This window comes from Scatophagus argus, chromosome 11 (genome assembly GCF_020382885.2).
Source record: "Scatophagus argus isolate fScaArg1 chromosome 11, fScaArg1.pri, whole genome shotgun sequence".
Classification (NCBI taxonomy): domain Eukaryota; kingdom Metazoa; phylum Chordata; class Actinopteri; family Scatophagidae; genus Scatophagus; species Scatophagus argus.
In genome coordinates, this window is record NC_058503.1 from 8585332 (window position 1) to 8603475 (window position 18144).

The following is an 18144-nucleotide window of genomic DNA, read 5'->3' on the forward strand; positions in this document are numbered from 1 at the left end:
GTTACCTCTTTTACTTTATTGGCTTTGATTCATATCCCAGCATTTCTCCTAAGCTTTTGGTAACAGTCTATTCAGCAAACGCACAACATGCTGAATTGTCACAGAGTGTTTTATTTTGAATGTTTTCTCCGGAATCACTATGTTTCGTCTTGTTCACTTGATTGTCACTGAGAAAAGGGAAAGCAAATGGATCAGGCGGTAGAAATGGAGAGCGAAAGGACTGGGAGGGTGAGCGAAAATGTTGAACAGACACTGCGTGGCAGCACAGCACAATAAGGGGATATCACTTCAATTACCGGACTTCCCTGAAGAATAAAGTCAAGGCTGAGGAGTCGAACTAACTGTCTGGGGGATTTTCATTTCGCTCTGGTTTGGTCTTTCCTCGTAATCACTGCTCACACACACACAACGTTTGTGTTGGGCATTATCTGCAGAGAGAAGTCTGTGGCTAACAGCCCAGTCTCACAGGATAAAAGGTAAAGAAAAAGCAAGTGACTTCTGTTATCGAGTACTCAGGACTGTTGTCTATTTGCAAACGCGATCAACACCGTGCCGAAGTTACAGTCATGTCTCTTAGCCATTGTTTGGCAGCTAATTTTGCCAGCATTGTTAACGGGTGCACGCAACACACTTATACCCGTGTTTGTTTGCTTGCTTGAACTGATATGATGTTACAGTCGTGTGATGGCGCAGCGACATGCATGATTAACTAGCTAAGCAGAGTTGCTAGGCTAACATTAGCTGCTGACATGAAAAATGTGTCAAAGTGCCACATGGGGCTCTGTTGTAACCTACCTGTCAGTCGCAGAGAAGCTGCCTGGGCATGCCCTTGGACACAAAGCTCTTGCCTTGAGCGTACAGCCAATATCACAATATTTATGCTGAATTAACATCAGCATTACACCGCAATAATAAATTTACAGTAATCACAGATGTCAGTTGTTAACAGTGTCACTGCTTGTCTGTGTCCTTTAGCTTGCATCCTAGAAAGCTTTGTGAACTGCCAACAAAACCCCAAACAGGAATTGCTGACTTAAAAATGTTTTAATCTATTATTATTTACCTTCTCAGTACGTTGGCAAGCAAAATGATTGACACCTGCTTAGTGTTGTCATCCAGCATCGTTTCTGGGTGGACGGAAATGTGTTGGGTGCAATATAAACAGTTCATTTCTTTCCTAAATGGTTATATTGAAATACCTGTTCAGGTAATTAAGCACTGAACTGTGCACAGGCTGGTGTCTGAACCCGGCATCGACTTGCATGACTCAGTGTTGATGAATAGCTCCTCTTGCTCTCTCAGGTAGCTCAGTATGAGTCGAGATGGGTGGATGAGGAAGAAAGCCAATGCCGGTGGAGACAATGGTTGGGCTGAAAGGGTGAGTATGTGCCATCTCATCATAATCAACAAGATTTTTAATATATGTATAGTATATATAATATATATTATATAATATAAACACATACTGCAGACGAGGTTGTTGTTAATTGTTTTCTAACTCCTTGTTCTGCTGTCTTCTCCATGCAGGGTGGCTACATGGCTGCCAAAGTCTCTAAGCTGGACGAGCAGTTTAAACTTGATGCCCCCAGAGAAAAACAGAAGGAAGGCTCATGCTCCAGCATTTTCAATGGAGTCTCCATCTATGTCAATGGATACACAGGTAACACCGTGCTGCAGCGAATGCTGTTACATAGCATACATCACTTGGTGCTGTTTGAAGAGCTGAATGGAGATGTTAATCTTGTCCAAGAATGTCCCAGAAGAGTGTAAGGGGATAAGTGCACATTTGGCATGTTTTTTTTCTCTGATTTTAGCTGTATTTCTGTATGTTATTGAATGATACTTCATCCACTTTAACCATTGAGATCAGGTTACTGCTCAGATCATAATTCTGTTGACATTGTATTTTGACACTGTCAAGATATAAAGCTAAAAATGTTACTGTTGATGATGTAAGAAAGGAATCAACTCAAACTGACATGATCTTTTTGTCGTCTTGTTGGTTTACTGTTGTACATGTTGCCTGTTTGAGCAGAGCCAAGTGCTGATGAGCTACGTAGGCTGATGATGCTGCATGGGGGCCAGTTCCATGTCTACTATTCTCGCTCAAAGACCACCCACATCATCGCTAATAATTTACCCAACAGCAAAATTCAGGAGCTCAAAGGGGAAAAAGTCATCAGACCAGAGTGGATCATTGACAGGTGTGTTCAGTGGGAGTTGAGTGTGTTTTACTAATTTAATATCATATTTTTAATGTCTGAAAATTCAGCATTGAGGTTCCCTCCCCTTCTCATGTGAAAATTCTGCTTTGTTTAAACCAGTGTCAAGGCTGGGCATCTCCTGCCTTACCTACAGTACCAGCTGTACGCTAAGCACAAAGGCCCACTCTTCCCTGGTATGACTCTGCGGCAGACCTCAGAGATCGCAGGACCCAGCCATGGGCATCCTCAGCCAAGTGTTCGTGAAAAGGTTCATGTGCCACAGCGCAGCATTCAGAACTCTGTTCTCAACCATGAACAGTCTTTGTCCAGCCGCAAGAATAACTCCATCCCTCACCCCAACCACAGTCCACTTCACCAAGGCAACATTCAACCTCAGTCCATCCAGCAAGGCCCTGCAGCTTGCATCATTAACCCCCAACCAAGTTACTTGGGATCCACTCACCTCCACACAGATGGAAGTCCTTTGCACACGTACCCGCTATCTAACTGCAGTCCTGACAAGCACCCACACAAACCTCCACAATCTACTCTTCAAACACCTCATCCTTATCTCCATAGAGCATCACAACCTCAGATCAACGCTTCCTGCAACAGTGCCCAGAGTGGCTGCAAAGAAGCAGAATCAAAAATGTGAGTATGCAGCCTTTTTGTTTTTTTAACTTCTTAATTTGAGAGTTTTTGCTCGCACAATAGGATCATCTTGTTACATTAATTCTTATTAAATAAGACCGCTCTTCTTTATCTTGCAGAAACGGATTATTGCAGACCTCGTTGGATGTATTGAGCCATTCAAAAATGAAAGAAATGCAAGAGTGTGACAAAGAAGATCCTGTCCCACAGGTGGTGAATGAAGCACCCCTGACCAATGGACACACTCACCTTATTAATGGTGCCTTAAAGCCAGAGGACCTGTCCCCTGTTACAGATGACCCCTCTGTTAACAAGGAACTTCCTGAATGCAGAGTTAAGAGTTCAGATGACAAACCTCCAGTACCCTTTCAGACCAAACCTGACCCATATGAGTTTCCCCACAGTCCTCCAAAGCAGTCTCCTGTCGTTCTGTATCAATCCAGCTTGCAAGGAGCCAATGAGGAGAGACCTAAACGTCCACCTCCAACCTATCAGGAGGCCATAAAAGCCACTGAAAACCACCGACTCCTAAAGCAGCTCCATCCATCGTCTCAAGTTGAGTCAACTCACGAAAAGACCTCTTTTTCATCTGCATCTCACTCTCCTTCACATTCTTCAATTCGACTGAACGGAACTCACCACAATGCCTTTTCATCTGACTCGGCCTCACTAAACACAACCAGTGTGACGACCAAACCTGGTCCTCACGCTGAAAAATCATCTTCGTCAACCAAGGTTACAACGCAGCTGCTGGCGCAGACAGGCGGTCTGATCTCTGAGTTCTACTCTCACTCACGGTTACACCAGATCTCCACTTGGAGGTTGGGCTTTTCAGAGTATGTCAATGAACTGCATAGTAAACGAAAAACAGCGGGGACCCCCTCCTTTTCTGGAAAAGACAGACTGAGGAAATCTGTGGCCCAAAATTCTGCAGACAGTCAAGGTAGGAAAGGAAAGGCAGTTTTGTTGCCTGTAAAATCCAGGTTGCTATCTGTTGTTTGTTTTGTTTTGTTGTTATTTTTTGTGAAAGAAGGGTGTATTTGGACGTCATGAAGGCTCAGTGGTTCAGGGCGCATACCACATAACTGCCACATCTCCAGTTCAAATTCAGACAAAGGCATTAGTTATCGGTCATCTGAATCTCTCAGTGTGTCCTGTTTTCATTTTCTCGAAATGACATGTCATGTCATGAATAAGGAAGTGCAGTGCTCATAAGGCCTGAAAGTACATGTTTGAGTTCAAAAGATATCTTAACATCTGTGTCCCTGCTAATTAATGAATTAGTCACAGTCTTCATGTATACGTAGCTGCTTCTGTCAAACAGGATTTCTGGGGATGCATGTGGCATCATTGGATGCTGTCTGATTGTGATTTGTAAAACTTTTGTCTGACCATCGGGTATGTGTTTATTTGTATGGTCAGGTACCTCTGCACCTGCGAGTGTAAAATCTTGCATTCTTCACGTGGACATGGACTGTTTTTTTGTCTCTGTGGGGATCCGAAATCGACCAGAGCTCAAAGGTCAGGCTCCTTTTGTCTGTTAAAACTTTATGCTGTCGGTGAAAGGTGTTCATTTGTGATATTCAAAGAGCAGTCTCATGCATCCAATCAGTGCTTGTGGTCAAGTTAAAGGTTTTCTTGCAGGGAAGCCTGTAGCGGTGACCAGTAATCGTGGAGAGGGCAGAGTGCCCCGGAGGGCTGGGGCTAACCCTCAGCTGGAGCAGCAGTACTACCAGATGAAATACACTCATCGTCAGCCTGGTGAGACGCACCCAACGTTTTGTCATGGAGCCTGCTGGGTTTAATTTTCGCAGGCCTGTGTCAGTGTATTTCCTTTACTTTGCTGTACATGTTTTTCTTTACTGTAACATCCTTGTTCTGCAACTCAGAAACAGCAGATGATGATCTATACAAAACTCCTTCACAAGGGAGTCCTGACTCCCATTCCAACGGAGTGGACCAGGATACGTCTGCTCTCTCAATGGCAGAGATTGCATCCTGCAGTTATGAGGCCAGGTAAGAAAAGGAAATCCTTAGACTTTTATTGAACACATCTGTGTTTGTGCTGTTAATAAATTGGTTATCCTTTCAGGCAGGCAGGTGTGAGGAATGGGATGTTTTTTGGCAAAGCAAAACAGCTGTGTCCCTCACTACAGTCTGTCCCATACGATTTTGAGGCCTACAAAGAGGTGGCTCTCACCATGTATGATACTCTGGCAGGGTAAGAAGAAGTTTCTGATCAGTTCTTTAGTTGCTTCCTTTGCATGCTGAATGACATCTCACCTTCTCTTTTGTTTTTTCCTTATAGTTACACCCATGACATCGAGGCTCTGAGCTGTGATGAAGTGCTGATAGACGGATCTGCTCTGCTAGCTGAGTTGAGTATCAGCCCAGAAGATCTGGCCAAAGCGATCAGAGCAGACATCAAGGAGAAAACGAGATGTTGTGCTTCGGTGGGCATGGGTGAGTCTTATGCTGCAACATAGATCAAGGCAGTGTTTCTGTTTTACAAAGTCAAACTGACTCCTCATCTGTTCAGGGTCCAACATCCTTCTGGCTCGGCTGGCAACCCGCAAGGCCAAGCCAGATGGGCAGTACTTGTTAAAGTCTGAAGAAGTGGATGATTTTATCAGAGACCTGCCAGTGACCAGCCTGCCAGGTAGATACAGCACCACCTGCTGGTCACAGGCTTCAGTCTACAGTCTGTAGGTGTTCTTGTGGTGACATGTTGTAATTTCTTTTTGCAAGGTGTTGGTCCTGTTATGGGCAGAAAGTTGGCTGCTATGGGTGTGAGGTCATGTGGGGACCTCCAACAGGTGTCTCTGTCTCAGCTGCAAAAGAAGTTCGGACCCCGAACCGGTCAAACTCTGTTCCGCTTCTGCAGGGGGCTAGATGACCGGCCTGTCCGCTATGAGAAGGAAAGGAAGTCTGTCTCCGCTGACATTAACTACAACATTCGCTTTACCACGGTTAGACCTGCTTTCTTTCATGTGTGTTATCTCTTCTGTTTCATCCTCTCTGCAGTTCCCACTTCTGTCTGTCTAACCCATGTGTCCCCTTACCTTTGTGACCCAGGTTGATGAGGCAGAGTGTTTCCTGACTAACTTGTCTATGGAGGTGCAGAAGCGTTTACAAGAAGCAGGACTGCGGGGTCGTAGAGTTACCCTTAAGGTCATGGTTCGTAAGGTTGGCGCTCCACTTGAACCGGCTAAATATGGTGGTCATGGCATATGTGACAACCTAGCCAGGTAAGAAAGAGACTGTCGTCCAAGTATGTTCCGAGTGATTAATAATGTCCTCTGTCCATTATTCATCCATGTCAATGTCTTCTGTAGACTAATTCCTACTTGTCTCCTTTTCTGTCAGGACTGTGATGCTCGCTCAGTCCACTGACAGTGGTCAGCTGATTGCCGCTGCTGTCATCAAGTTGTTCCATGCCATGAAGCTGCCGGTTCAGGACCTTCGAGGGCTCGGCATCCAGGTTCAGCTTCTCGATGGTAATGTGCAGCAGGACTCCACAGGCTTGCGGACGCGCTCCATCAAGGAGATGTTGCTGCAGAGGGGATTAAGTGCAACAGGATCAAGCAACAGAGGTTTGTGTAAAGTTTTTGGGTTTCAGCTTGGAGTCTTATTTGTCATGTGTGAAATCAGTTCACTTAAAGATCCTTGTTATAGATGCTGATGACAACAGTGCACATCGGGAAAAGAGTTCTTCAAGCACCCCATCATCTGGCCCCTCTCCACATCCTCTGTCCTCTCCTGAACCAGTCCCCGGGACAAGCAGAGACCAGCAGGCATGCAGACAGCAAACTCCAAAACGTTCTCGAGCTCGTCTCAACCTCAGCATTGAGGTTCCCTCCCCTTCTCAGGTGAGGGCTTGAAAGAAGTACTGCTAGTTAAAAAAGAGAAATGATGAAATAACATAATATAATCCTTTATTGATCCCCTGAGGGAAAATTCAGCTATTGCAGCAGCAGCATCTCAGGACAAAGTACAGGAATGAACAGGTAGCAAAAAATAGAAATAGGATAGGAAATATAAGGTATCGGATACTAAAAACAAAATATACACATACATACAGTAAGCTATAGTGTATTAAATACTACTATCAAAATATATGCACACTGTATGTACTAGGGTAGTGCAGTACTGACCTCAATAATTAACCACTTTTCAACCACTTGTGCCTTTTCATGAAAGGTGGATCGATCTGTACTGGAGGCTTTGCCCGCAGAGCTGAGAGAACAAATTGAACAGTCTTGGTCTAATCGAGATGGGAGACCAAGTAGCCATCGGTCGCCCAGTCCACAGGCCTCCGCTCCTTTTCAACAGCCTCCTCCTCTGAAGCCTCGTCCATCCTCCCCTCCTCGTCCTCCTGCCTCTGCTCCTGCACTGTACACTCCATCCGCTGGCACGTTGGTTCTGCAGATTCCAAACCAGCCTGACAGTCTGGGCATTGTATTGGAGCTTCCAAATTTCTCACAGGTAGAGATGCAACCATTTTGATACTAGATTTTTTACGATTAACTGATAATTTAATTTTACAACACAGAAAAAATGGATGGAGAATGTAATAGATCATGATTTGTTTATTTTTGAAGGGATAGTTTGGGTTTTTTAAGTCTTAGGGTTATTTGAGGTATCAGATGACAGTCGGCACGCCTGCAGCAAGAGAACTGGTGAAATGAGTTAGAGAGCATACTGGTCTGGACAGTGCATGCCTTGGCTTAAATAGGTTTTTCTTTTGGTCAAGTCCACAGCTCCTGCCGTTTCTCCATACATAGATCATAAACTGACAGTGGATAAGTCCTTCACACAGACTGCATCTCAAAAACTAGAACTATCCAGGAGGCAGTATTCAGGATTAAGACAGGATTCAGTCATTAGAAAAAGGAATGATTAAGCAGGAAATAAGTTGCCCTTTGACAGCGCTGCAACGATTGAAAGAAACTTTAATGAGAAAAGTGATGCTATGCTCTTTTGAGTAGTTTATAGCCTTTTGGTTCATCCAACATATTTATTTTCATGGGTCACCACGGGAGCAAACCGGGCAGAGGAGTCTCATTCCAGGTCTCAACACCTGGATGTTGCTCAGCATCTTCCTGGATTCATATTATACATTTACAATCTGTTTTATAATTTTGCCGTCTGTCCATACTGTGACTTCCCTATTGAGAGAGAAATTATGGGCATATTATGCCCAATTAAACAAAGCTGATTTCACTATGACTAGATGATCTGCTTCACTTGGTCTCTTGTCTGCAGGTTGACCCGGATGTGTTTGCTGCCCTTCCCAAAGAACTCCAGGAAGAACTCAAGTCTGCCTACAACCGTGTTACAAATGTCCAACCCCAAGCAAAAATATGTAAGTCATCAGGTGTGTTAGTTGCAAACCATTGTTGGTACTAGAGTTTCAGTGGCGGCACGCTGGTTTCATGATATACTGGAGTATGAAAAATGATGGTTATCATCTCATGTACATTTACTTATCTACTTTATTGAATTGTAAGTTTTATATTTGTCAGGACATAATATTTTATTAAATAATGATGAAGTATTTTGTTTCCATTAAGGGGCATTGCATCTAATAATAATGATAATTGTGTAATACGGTGGTATTTTCTGAGATGGTTATCATACAGTGGAAAATCTCATATCATTGCCTCCCTAATCTGCAAGGTTTTTCTTCTGGTTTCTCAGCAGTGGAGCAGAAGAATCCACTTCTGCAGCTCAAACAGTCCAGCGTAGGAATTGGCATTGGTCGGGTGAAGCGCCGCTACAAGCGAAAAAATGCAGTGAGCCCTGTTAAAAAAGGTCCTTCCCCTGTGAAGAGACGTCACATGACGAACAGCCCCGCCAAAACCCTACCACCTCCTATGAAGTCACGAGAACCAATCAGGATAGTGAAGGTTAGTCAGCAAACCGTTTCATGCATTACGGTGAAGATCGCTTTTGCATGGTGGCTATTATATATTTGAAACTTCACTAATCTTTCCAGCTCACACCTGTTTTCCCTTCCCAGACTGAAAACGGTCCCTCCACATCGACCTCAAACCCAGACATCCCAGAGACTCTGTCCAAATTCATTCCTCGCCCTGCTCCAACGCTGGCCGGAGCCTGTGACCTGACGGACATTAAAACACTCCTACGTGAATGGGTTACCACCATAACAGGTACATAGTGAAGGAACAGCTGTGCCATGCAGTTAGCCATGTTGCCATGTGGAGTTTCAAAAATGTATTTTCAATCACTTCTTACTTTTTGTTAGAACCCATGGAGGAGGATATCCTGCAGGTGGTAAAATACTGCACTGATCTGATTGATGATAAAGATCTGGAGAAGTTGGATTTGATTATAAAATATATGAAAAGGTAAGTACGCTGCAGTCTAGCCACCTCTACCTCCCCCACTTTCTTTTTTGTTTTTATTAATTCCTTGCGTTGTCTATTGATCTTTTCTATGCAGGCTAATGCAGCAGTCGGTGGAGTCTGTTTGGAGTATGGCTTTTGACTTCATCCTAGACAACGTGCAGGTGGTTGTGCAGCAGGCCTATGGTAGCACCCTGAAGGTAGCTTGAAGATGGAGGGGTACTGTTTTCACTGTGTGTTACACCACCACTTTTTATTCTGCTACATTCACAAAATCATGACATCTAAGTGATGTTTTCCCTCCTTCTAAACTGTGAAAGCACTGCAGCATCTGCCGGAATATTCTCAATGACTTCTCATACACCTCACACTACATGCCGGAATATTCTCAATGACTTCTCATACACCTCACACTACATCATTTTCTGTAGATCTGTAAGTGTGGAAAATAAGTAACACTGACTGAAAGGCAGAAAACCTACTTAAATTCCACTCACCAAATACAGAATGGTGATAATCGTAGCAGCTTTTTGCAAATTCATCATTTTTCTTAAGGAGTTCTTTTCTAAATAATGCTAAGACTTGTCTTCAAATGTATGTGAAATTTTATATAAAGATTTGCAGGCAGGGCTTAATTATTTCTTATAAACTGAGTCTAAGCCAGGCCTTAAAGTACTCCTCCTGGTGAGCGTTTTGCCTCTCATAAAGCAGTAAAGCAGTAAATAATGTTAGACAGGCACATTTTCAGGTTTATTTTTGATTTAGTTATGCAGTTAAGGTTTAAAACAAAGTCTAGGTTTAAAATAAAGACAGTGGTAAACACAGTCATTATGTTACAACTGACTATGAGTTGTGATAATCCCAGAAATGGTAGGAATAGAATATCTTATTTTTCATCAGTGTTTCTTCGGTGCTCCATCCTACATATGCTGACCTGTGAAATATACCACTTCTGTGTCACAAAAAACTAAAACAAAATATTGTCTGCTGCATACAGTAGTAGCTCTTTTCTTGCAAAAAAAGTGCCAAACCCTGTTATTATAGCGTGTAAATAATGTTTTTAAAGACACTTGTTTTAAAAAGAAAAGATGTATGTGGAGGGCTTTGCCTCTTGTATTGTTTACATGTAGTGACTTCTTAGTAACGGTCTTTAAATTGTAAATCTTCTCACTCTTTAATTGTTGGTAAGTGTTCAAACGTGGAAATCAGAAGCTGGCCAAAGCAATTCATATGAGGCTACCTGTTGAATCTGAGTAGCAGTTTGACATGAAATGACTTTGAAAGAGGCTATGTTAATCCGGAAGTAACGTATGCATATCTTTTTTTCACTAACAAGTGAGATGTCCCTTCAAGATAATGTCACGTTTCCATTCCCCCTTTTGGTTTTCTAGCCCATCTATGATAGCTGATGGATACAGAGATTGCGTTTTGGCCAGTGCATAGCACCTCTTTTGATCTCCACTGAGACTTTTCAGCTGCAGGCAACCAAAGCCCACTCAAAAATTATTACTTGGACTGCAAATGGAAACCATAACAGATTCTGCATTCATGTGCATATATCTTTTCATAGAGATTACCTGACTTTTAAGTGAAAACCATCACATGTACCGGTGTAAATACATTGGAGACATTCGTATGCCTTGTGGCTGCGTTGTATTTCTGTGAGGTTAACTTTTATGATTGGTGATTAGAAGTACTCAGCAGAAGCAGCTGGCTGGCTTGTGATCTCGCCATTCAAGACATTATGTGTGTGGTTGAAAAGTTTAAAACAGTATTTCTATATGCAAACCAAATCAATCTGTCCTTTTTTAACTTGTTGAAATGAATGTAATTGAGAATGTGCAAGTCTTCACTCACTTTCAAGATGTTTGCTTCTCTTCACCTGTCATATTTTGCCAGAAGTTCAAATTGGCCAGTTTTGACTTCTCTAAACTGGCTTGTGCCTGAAGACCTGAAGCTGTGAACTTGTTTGTAAGTTTTCTAAATCTTGGTAATAAACTTTAAACTCTGCATTAACTTGTTTGTTTTTGCCATTTTTAAAGCTACAGCCTGACTAGTGGAGGTGTGTCTCATCGAGGTAATCTGAAAATATTCTTTGATTGGGGCATGGGAGTAGTATTCAGTACTTTAATACTCAAAATTTAAATATATATATAAACACACTGTGGTTGTGGAGTTTCCAGCCACAGTATGTGTTTTATGCATTATGTATAAACTTGTGTCATACATAAATGTAGCAGTTGATGCATCTTTTTCTTGTAAACCAAGTTGGTATCCTGAGCATTTTTTTGTAATATTATTATAATTATTTATTATTATCAACTACAAATCAGTATCAATAAAACTGCGTTTGAGATGATACAGGGGTGCTGGAGCCACTCTTCCTGTGTGCGCGTGTGTTTAGACGTCAGCGGGCCTGCTCTGACGTTACATCCGCTGCAGCCGTTTGCATTTCGCGCACGAACTGGAGCGAGCAATCGTACGTCCCTCAGGTAAGCTACTCGATTAACGTCAGCGTGCTTGTGAGGTGGCTTGCTTTTTCCCATTTTAACACCACACACCATTGACGTTTGTTATTATCTCACATACTGATCAGGCATTTCCCTTGTCCGTGTGAGGGTAGCTAACCAGTCTGTAAAGCTCGCAGGGCTAATGGTAGCTAGCTTAGCAGGCTAACATTAGCTCGATTATCGTCCATTTTTTTTCTTGATTGCGCTTAAAAGTAAGTCCCTAGCTTGATCAGCGTTAATTAGATCCACTAGTTGTGAAAATGCTCTACTGTCGAAGCACATACGTTGACGCAGCTAAGCAGACTAACACTAACCGGTGAAAACAAGGTGTGCCCAGTTAAGGTTTCCATGGCTTTGTCTCTGTGTTGAAGATGCTATTCAGACTGACAGCTTTTGGTGTCATGTTTTTCCTCAGTGACTTGACAGTGAGTTGCTGCGTCGCTCATGTTAAGGCAACTATGTTTTCACCTGTGTGTTTGTTACAGATTCCAGTTTTTGTTAAAACTGTCTGAGAGGTGTTAATTCTATTGTGCCTTACTCATTTGTTATTCTTGAGGGTAGACTTAACATTAGAACCATCACTTAGTGTAACCTAAGACATTTTAGCAACCTTTCCAGACTGCAGAAATGTACATTTTTATAACGAAAAAATTGTTAAAACGTTTTTCCTCTACTGTAACTGTTGTCAGATACAGACAGGACATACATCAGCTGGTGTCTTACTGTTATCTTGTGTGTTAATATTATGTCATGGCTCATCTTACATGATCTGTTCTTTATTATATTCACAGTTTAACACTCAGGCAGCCATGGCCAACCAATCAATGGATTTCCTAACAAAGGTTTTGGAGCAGTCAGCCAAGCTGGTGGAGGAGAAGGTGGATGCTCAGTTGCGCGAACTGAATGAAATGGATGAAGATGATTTAGAAAGACTGAAGGAGAGGCGATTAGAGGCGCTTAAAAAAGCCCAGAAACAGAAGCAGGTATGTGGGATGCTGTCTTGTTTTAGGCCCTTTGCAGGCCTGGTATTAACATCCTGGACAGTTCTCAGTCTGTCAGTTCAAACGTGGTATAATGATGCATGTCTGCTTGTGATCACATATCTGATGTATAACATGTATGTATGTTATGTACAACATTTGCAAATTTACAAGTAGGCCCAAATAATTAAAAGAAAAAGCCTTTAAAGTTTATACATGTTCTCCAAGCAGTGGATGGGTGACAAAGTAGCCTGTATGAATTTACTGTCTTTGTAATATTTAACATGTGTGACATCAATAAAATGTTTAGTGTAAATGGTGAAATCAGTCGAAACAGTGTGTTTGAACAGTTGATAAATGTTGGCAGGTTGGTGCTGTGATATTTTACAAGGTGTGGTATTTTTACAAGGAAAGAAAGAACCTAATGTGTCGCATTTTATGTCAAATTTTCAAGAAGGTACATTTTGATTTAGCATTTGCCATAGCTGTTTCTCAAAGCGTGTCAAGTTTCTCATGAATCAACAACTCTAAAGATTGCACTTTCCTATGGACAGATAATTGAATTGGGAACTCTGGAATGATTTCTAGACTAACTCTTGCTCTGGAGTGTTTCTGTACATCAGGAATCCAAGCAGATTTTTCTTGGGGAAAAAGTTTGCTGCTGTTCATCCCAAATCAGCCAAAAGAAAAGCAAGAGACTGCATGTTGTCATGCTAAGTCTGCTAAGTGTTGTCTGCTAAGACCAAAAAGCAGTTTTTCCCACTCTTCAGTTTTCTCAGATTCATTGTTCTACTATTCATCTGTTTTTAAGGAGTGGTTGTCTAAAGGCCATGGAGAGTACAGAGAGGTCCCCAGTGAGAAAGACTTTTTTGGTGAGGTAAAGGAGAGCAAGAATGTTGTCTGCCACTTCTACAGAAACTCCACCTTCAGGTAAGTCCTTAGCTCGTATTGGTTTTTATCTGCAAAGACTAGGGCTGCCCCTAACAGTTATTATTATTGGTTCATCTGCCTATGATTTCCATAAATAATTGATTTAGTGTATAAAATGTGAAACAATTGCACAAATATCATCATCACAATTTCCAGAGCCCAAAGTGGCATCTTTTGGCGTCTTTTACGCTTATTTTGTCCAACCAGCAGTCCAAAACCCAAAGATTCTTCATTTCCTATCATTAAGGAAAAAGAAAAGCAGCATTAAGAATTTTAGCAATTCTTAATATCTCAAGTTACGGTACAACAGGTGTACGATTGAGAACTCTAAGGTCGTGCTAAAAACATGGGTAGAATAGTTGCAAAGTCAGTCATTCAGACAGTCACAGAACATTTTAAGAATGAATGAGCATGTCAACATCCGGGGACTACCAGGGACGCACCACCTTACTAGCACTCAGTTTTTAATGCATTATTTAACATTGTTGACATGATAACATTTTCATGATAGATCTCTTCTACAGGTGTGTTCCTTTTCAAATTTTTTAGTAGCTATAGTACGTTGTCATCAGGCTGTTGAACTTGTCATTCTTATCTCCATACAGATGCAAGATCCTTGACAAACACTTGGCCATCTTGGCAAAGAAGCACATTGAGACCAAGTTCATCAAACTGAATGTGGAAAAGGCCCCATTTCTGACAGAGAGGCTGCGGATCAAGGTCATTCCTACACTTGCCCTGCTGTTAGACGGAAAAACAAAGGACTATGTGGTTGGATTCACTGACCTGGGAAACGCAGATGACTTTTCCACAGAGATGCTTGAATGGAGACTCGGCTGTGCAGATATTATTAACTACAGGTGAAACATGCAGAAAAACTGAAGTACAGTCATGTCCTGACAAAAAATGTCATGTAAATTCAACCACACTTTCGCATTGTGCTTTTTTTCCCGTTTTAGTGGTAACCTGATGGAGCCTCCTACAGTGACGCAGAGGTCGGCCACAAAGTTCACAAAGGTGGAGAAGAAAACCATCAGAGGGCGAGGTTACGACTCAGATTCTGATTCTGGAGACGACTGAAAAGGTCTGACAGTCATCTGGTTTTCTCTCTCAGGACTATCTTTTTTTTCGCCTTATTTAACATTATATTTGCATACTTAATTCAAGTATAAGGAAACATCACATTGTGGAGAATACAGTTTGTGTCACCGATCTCTGTATGGACTAGTCCTTAGCTTTATGTTGATGATTTTATTTCTACTGACTTAAACCTTCAGCTGTACTCATTATGGTAGTTCTGTTTAATCACACATTTCCTTGTAAACCTGTGAATCTGTCGTTGAATAGACATTATGAAGCATGAGTGCCAAGATGATCTTTTAGCATCAGAATACATTTTTACACATTTCCTTGTAGCAACAGTTTGACTTAACTAATGCAGACTTAATAAAAAGTGTGAGAGGAATTTAAAATTGTGTGCTTGTGATTTCGTATAGCTCTTCGATGAAGTTGGAAGAGGGTGGGAGATGAGGAGCATCTGCAGTTTTAGTTTCTGTGCACATATTGCATCATTTCCAGTTAGTATAAAGATTACTGATTTGTTTTTTACTCAAGATGGGCATTGGGATAACCTCAGAAGATTGTGGGTCTGAACCTGCTGGCCAAACTGAGCTGTATGGAGTCTGCATGCTCTCCTGTATAGATTTCTTACCAAAGATTAGATTCATCTGCAACATGTCAGCTGGGATCAGCACAAGGCCCCTGTGACCTTCAACTGATAAAGAGGGAAAAGCTGGTGGATGGATGTGTACAATTATTGTGTGGTATGGAAATATGACACAGCTGACCCAGCTCTTAAAAAATATATTTTTTAAGAGCTCTAATTATTAAACAGTGAGTGAGAAAAAAAATTGTCTCTACAAAAAATGAGTGAATACTGAGTTTTAATAAGTTACATTCAATTAAGAATCTGGACCATCATCTATTGCTGAATTGTAGTAGTAGCATGTATGACTGACAAGTTGGTATTTAAATGACTGTTTATTGACGGGAAAATAAACCAACTGGACTGGATAACTGAATAAAACCCAGAATCCATTCAAACCTGGAGCACAGACAGCTTTCACAGTGTAGTGGAAGCAGGACACCATGGAGCACAGAATTTTCCATGACACTGATGAACAACTGAGCCAGTAACTAACTGGTGGATGGAGCTAAGATTCGACAGGCTTGGGGTCTGCAGGTTGGAGGAGGCGGTGAACAACCAGTTCTCCCTTGCTGTTAATGTAGGTGTCCGCCATGTCCTGTTCAGCCGGGAGTCCGTAGGGAGTCCTCAATGGCTGGATCCTAAATGAACCAGGGAAGGGAGGATGACCATATAATCTCTCTCAATGTCCCATACAAATGGACTTAATAGACATTTGCTGAATGTTTTTTTTAAAAAAAATCAATCCTCTTGGGTAACTCAAATCATACATTTAGCGGTTATGTCATTAAATTTTCTTTAGCTGCATGCTTAAATGACTTGCAGTGGCTTGACAACCATAATTTAAGACATGTTAACCCCTTTTTGTATCATCTTACCTTACAAGATGCTTAACAAATTTCAGTTGGCTGTTGACTGCAGGTGTATTTTTGTGGATCACAGGTGCATGTGCCTAAATACACAGAGAACAGTCAGTGTGAAAAGCTCAAGACTGAAGCAGAGGGGTTACAATACTGCATCGTGTTAACACATGGAATGAAAAGGGTAGATACATGAGCTTTTTAGAAATAACTGACATAAATGAAGAGTTGCAGGCACCACTGGCATTGACCATGACTTATTAAATGCCTAAAAATGCACTTAAAGTGTTGTGTTTTCTTTATTATTTATTTCTTCTTTATTTTTCCTCACCTGCTCTCAGTTGGCTCTGAAGCATTACAGACGAGGCAGTCTAATTTGTTGTTGTGTGCAGAACAAAAGCCTTACCTTGTGAAGGCCAAGATGTTTCACCATCTCCTTCTCCCAGTGCGGCCTTCCTACCACACTTTTGACTCGTGTCACAATATGCAGTTTATGTGGTTGGTTTGGATCTCCCCCATATTTCTCATGTTCTTTTGATCTCTCAGCAAAAAACTGTGAAGACAAAAACACGGTCTTTGAACACGCAATGCTTTATTCATTGAGAGGTGCACAGCAAAGGGGCACCATTATTGCCATGCACCTCCCCACCTCCTGTCCTCTGTGAACTGTTTAGAGACGCCAGACTGCTGGGATTGCATGCCACTTATTTGCAACTCACTGACAGAGAGCAAACATGAAGGCTTTTGCTTTGATTGTTACCTCTTGTGGGACTTTTGTTTTGGTAAATTTGCTGCGTGCAGACACAAACCACGGGCAAGGTGGTAAAAGCGAAGCTTCTGCCAAGATCTGTGAAAGTACACAAAGAGTGACAAGACAAAATTACAAGCAAACAGCGGTAATATGGCACAGACTGAAAGGCAATGTAGGAGCACAAAGTGTCCTATAGGGATGGTCTGACGATGTGAAACAAAGTGCATTTGTCAGCCAACCAGATGTTCTAGTTATCTTTATAATGTGATGGCAGTCACTTTAATATCTCTGGGTTTATTCTACCGTTGCGGGCAATGTTTTTCGTTAATGAGTGGACAGCTTTAAATTTGAGCATGAATGTGATCAAGTAATTTATTTTGTCATTATAATTTGCTCGTTGTTTTTCATTCCATTTATTCCCCAACAGTTTTGCTATGTAGTATATTAAAATTTTATGTTGACAACACAACAAAGATACAAAGAGACAGAGGAGTTACAAATGAAGGACCTTGGAAAATGGCAGAATTTATGTTTATGACATAACATAAGATTATGTTTATAATAATTTCTGTGCAAGACATTTCCATTAGCAGGAATTTGTGCAGGTGGATTAATAACAAAAAATATAGTCCTATCACCCGGTATATCATTTTTGTAAAACGTTTATCCGTTTGCTGTATTTCAAGACAAAAGGGAGCTAAGTTCCCACTTTTCAACACAGAAGTCTTCACAGTATGAACATTGGAGGCGTCCTCAGTTATGAATACTGAAAACACTATTTGCTTCTGTCAGTCCTGGACAGTTACAATTTAAAAGAGATGTTCTTACCTTCGCTGAAAAAGAGCTCACCCCGCGACTGATACCGGACATGTTTTGTTTTTCGGTAAGCTTAACCGATAACGGCCACCAGCTCGTCTTTAGTTAGAAAAACCTACAGCCATGCACGCCAAGGTTACAACCGTGCTGACCGCAAACTAAGCGCCAGGAACACAGCTAACAGTCCGTGATGTAAAAAAAATAAACAAATACGACTACTATTCATACCATACTCGCCAAATCTAGACGTAAAACATTAATTCAAGTTTTGAAAAACAACGACAAACGAACTGTCACGTTACAATTTTGGCCGTATCTTTAATGGATGCCCCACCGTAAGCGTTATAGAGTTACATTGAAACTACACCG

The 18144-nt window shown here is 41.6% G+C and overlaps 3 protein-coding genes across 7 annotated transcripts; 2 read left to right on the forward strand and 1 right to left on the reverse strand.

Annotated features, from left to right (window-relative positions):
• Window positions 1-143: 143 nt before the first annotated feature.
• rev1 (REV1 DNA directed polymerase) lies at window positions 144-11233 on the forward strand. Of its 4 annotated transcripts, none has more exons than XM_046403904.1 (22): window positions 144-476; window positions 1303-1378; window positions 1528-1660; window positions 2036-2204; window positions 2325-2855; window positions 2975-3798; window positions 4278-4376; window positions 4500-4616; window positions 4745-4871; window positions 4948-5076; window positions 5164-5318; window positions 5395-5514; window positions 5604-5824; window positions 5931-6103; window positions 6222-6448; window positions 6531-6724; window positions 7056-7340; window positions 8121-8232; window positions 8556-8764; window positions 8878-9028; window positions 9124-9226; window positions 9321-11233. In XM_046403904.1, the coding sequence occupies exons 2-22, from the start codon at window positions 1313-1315 to the stop codon at window positions 9430-9432; spliced, it is 4257 nt and encodes a 1418-aa protein (XP_046259860.1). In that variant the 5' UTR covers window positions 144-476; window positions 1303-1312; the 3' UTR covers window positions 9433-11233. The 4 variants fall into 4 exon arrangements, with proteins under 4 accessions (XP_046259860.1, XP_046259861.1, XP_046259862.1 ...); XM_046403905.1 differs by having other exon boundaries at window positions 8559-8764; XM_046403906.1 differs by having other exon boundaries at window positions 8121-8220.
• A 325-nt stretch (window positions 11234-11558) lies between these two features.
• Window positions 11559-15115, forward strand: txndc9 (thioredoxin domain containing 9). Of its 2 annotated transcripts, none has more exons than XM_046403911.1 (5): window positions 11559-11715; window positions 12525-12716; window positions 13525-13643; window positions 14249-14503; window positions 14603-15115. In XM_046403911.1, the coding sequence occupies exons 2-5, from the start codon at window positions 12543-12545 to the stop codon at window positions 14721-14723; spliced, it is 669 nt and encodes a 222-aa protein (XP_046259867.1). In that variant the 5' UTR covers window positions 11559-11715; window positions 12525-12542; the 3' UTR covers window positions 14724-15115. The 2 variants fall into 2 exon arrangements, with proteins under 2 accessions (XP_046259867.1, XP_046259868.1); XM_046403912.1 differs by lacking the exon at window positions 11559-11715 and adding an exon at window positions 11753-12060.
• Window positions 15116-15569: 454 nt separating this feature from the next.
• On the reverse strand, window positions 15570-18137 carry mrpl30 (mitochondrial ribosomal protein L30). The gene is made up of 5 exons (XM_046403913.1): window positions 17788-18137; window positions 16969-17055; window positions 16615-16761; window positions 16227-16300; window positions 15570-15989 (listed from the first exon to the last, which is right to left on the reverse strand). The coding sequence occupies exons 1-5, from the start codon at window positions 17827-17829 to the stop codon at window positions 15857-15859; spliced, it is 483 nt and encodes a 160-aa protein (XP_046259869.1). The 5' UTR covers window positions 17830-18137; the 3' UTR covers window positions 15570-15856.
• Between the last annotated feature and the right edge of the window lie 7 nt (window positions 18138-18144).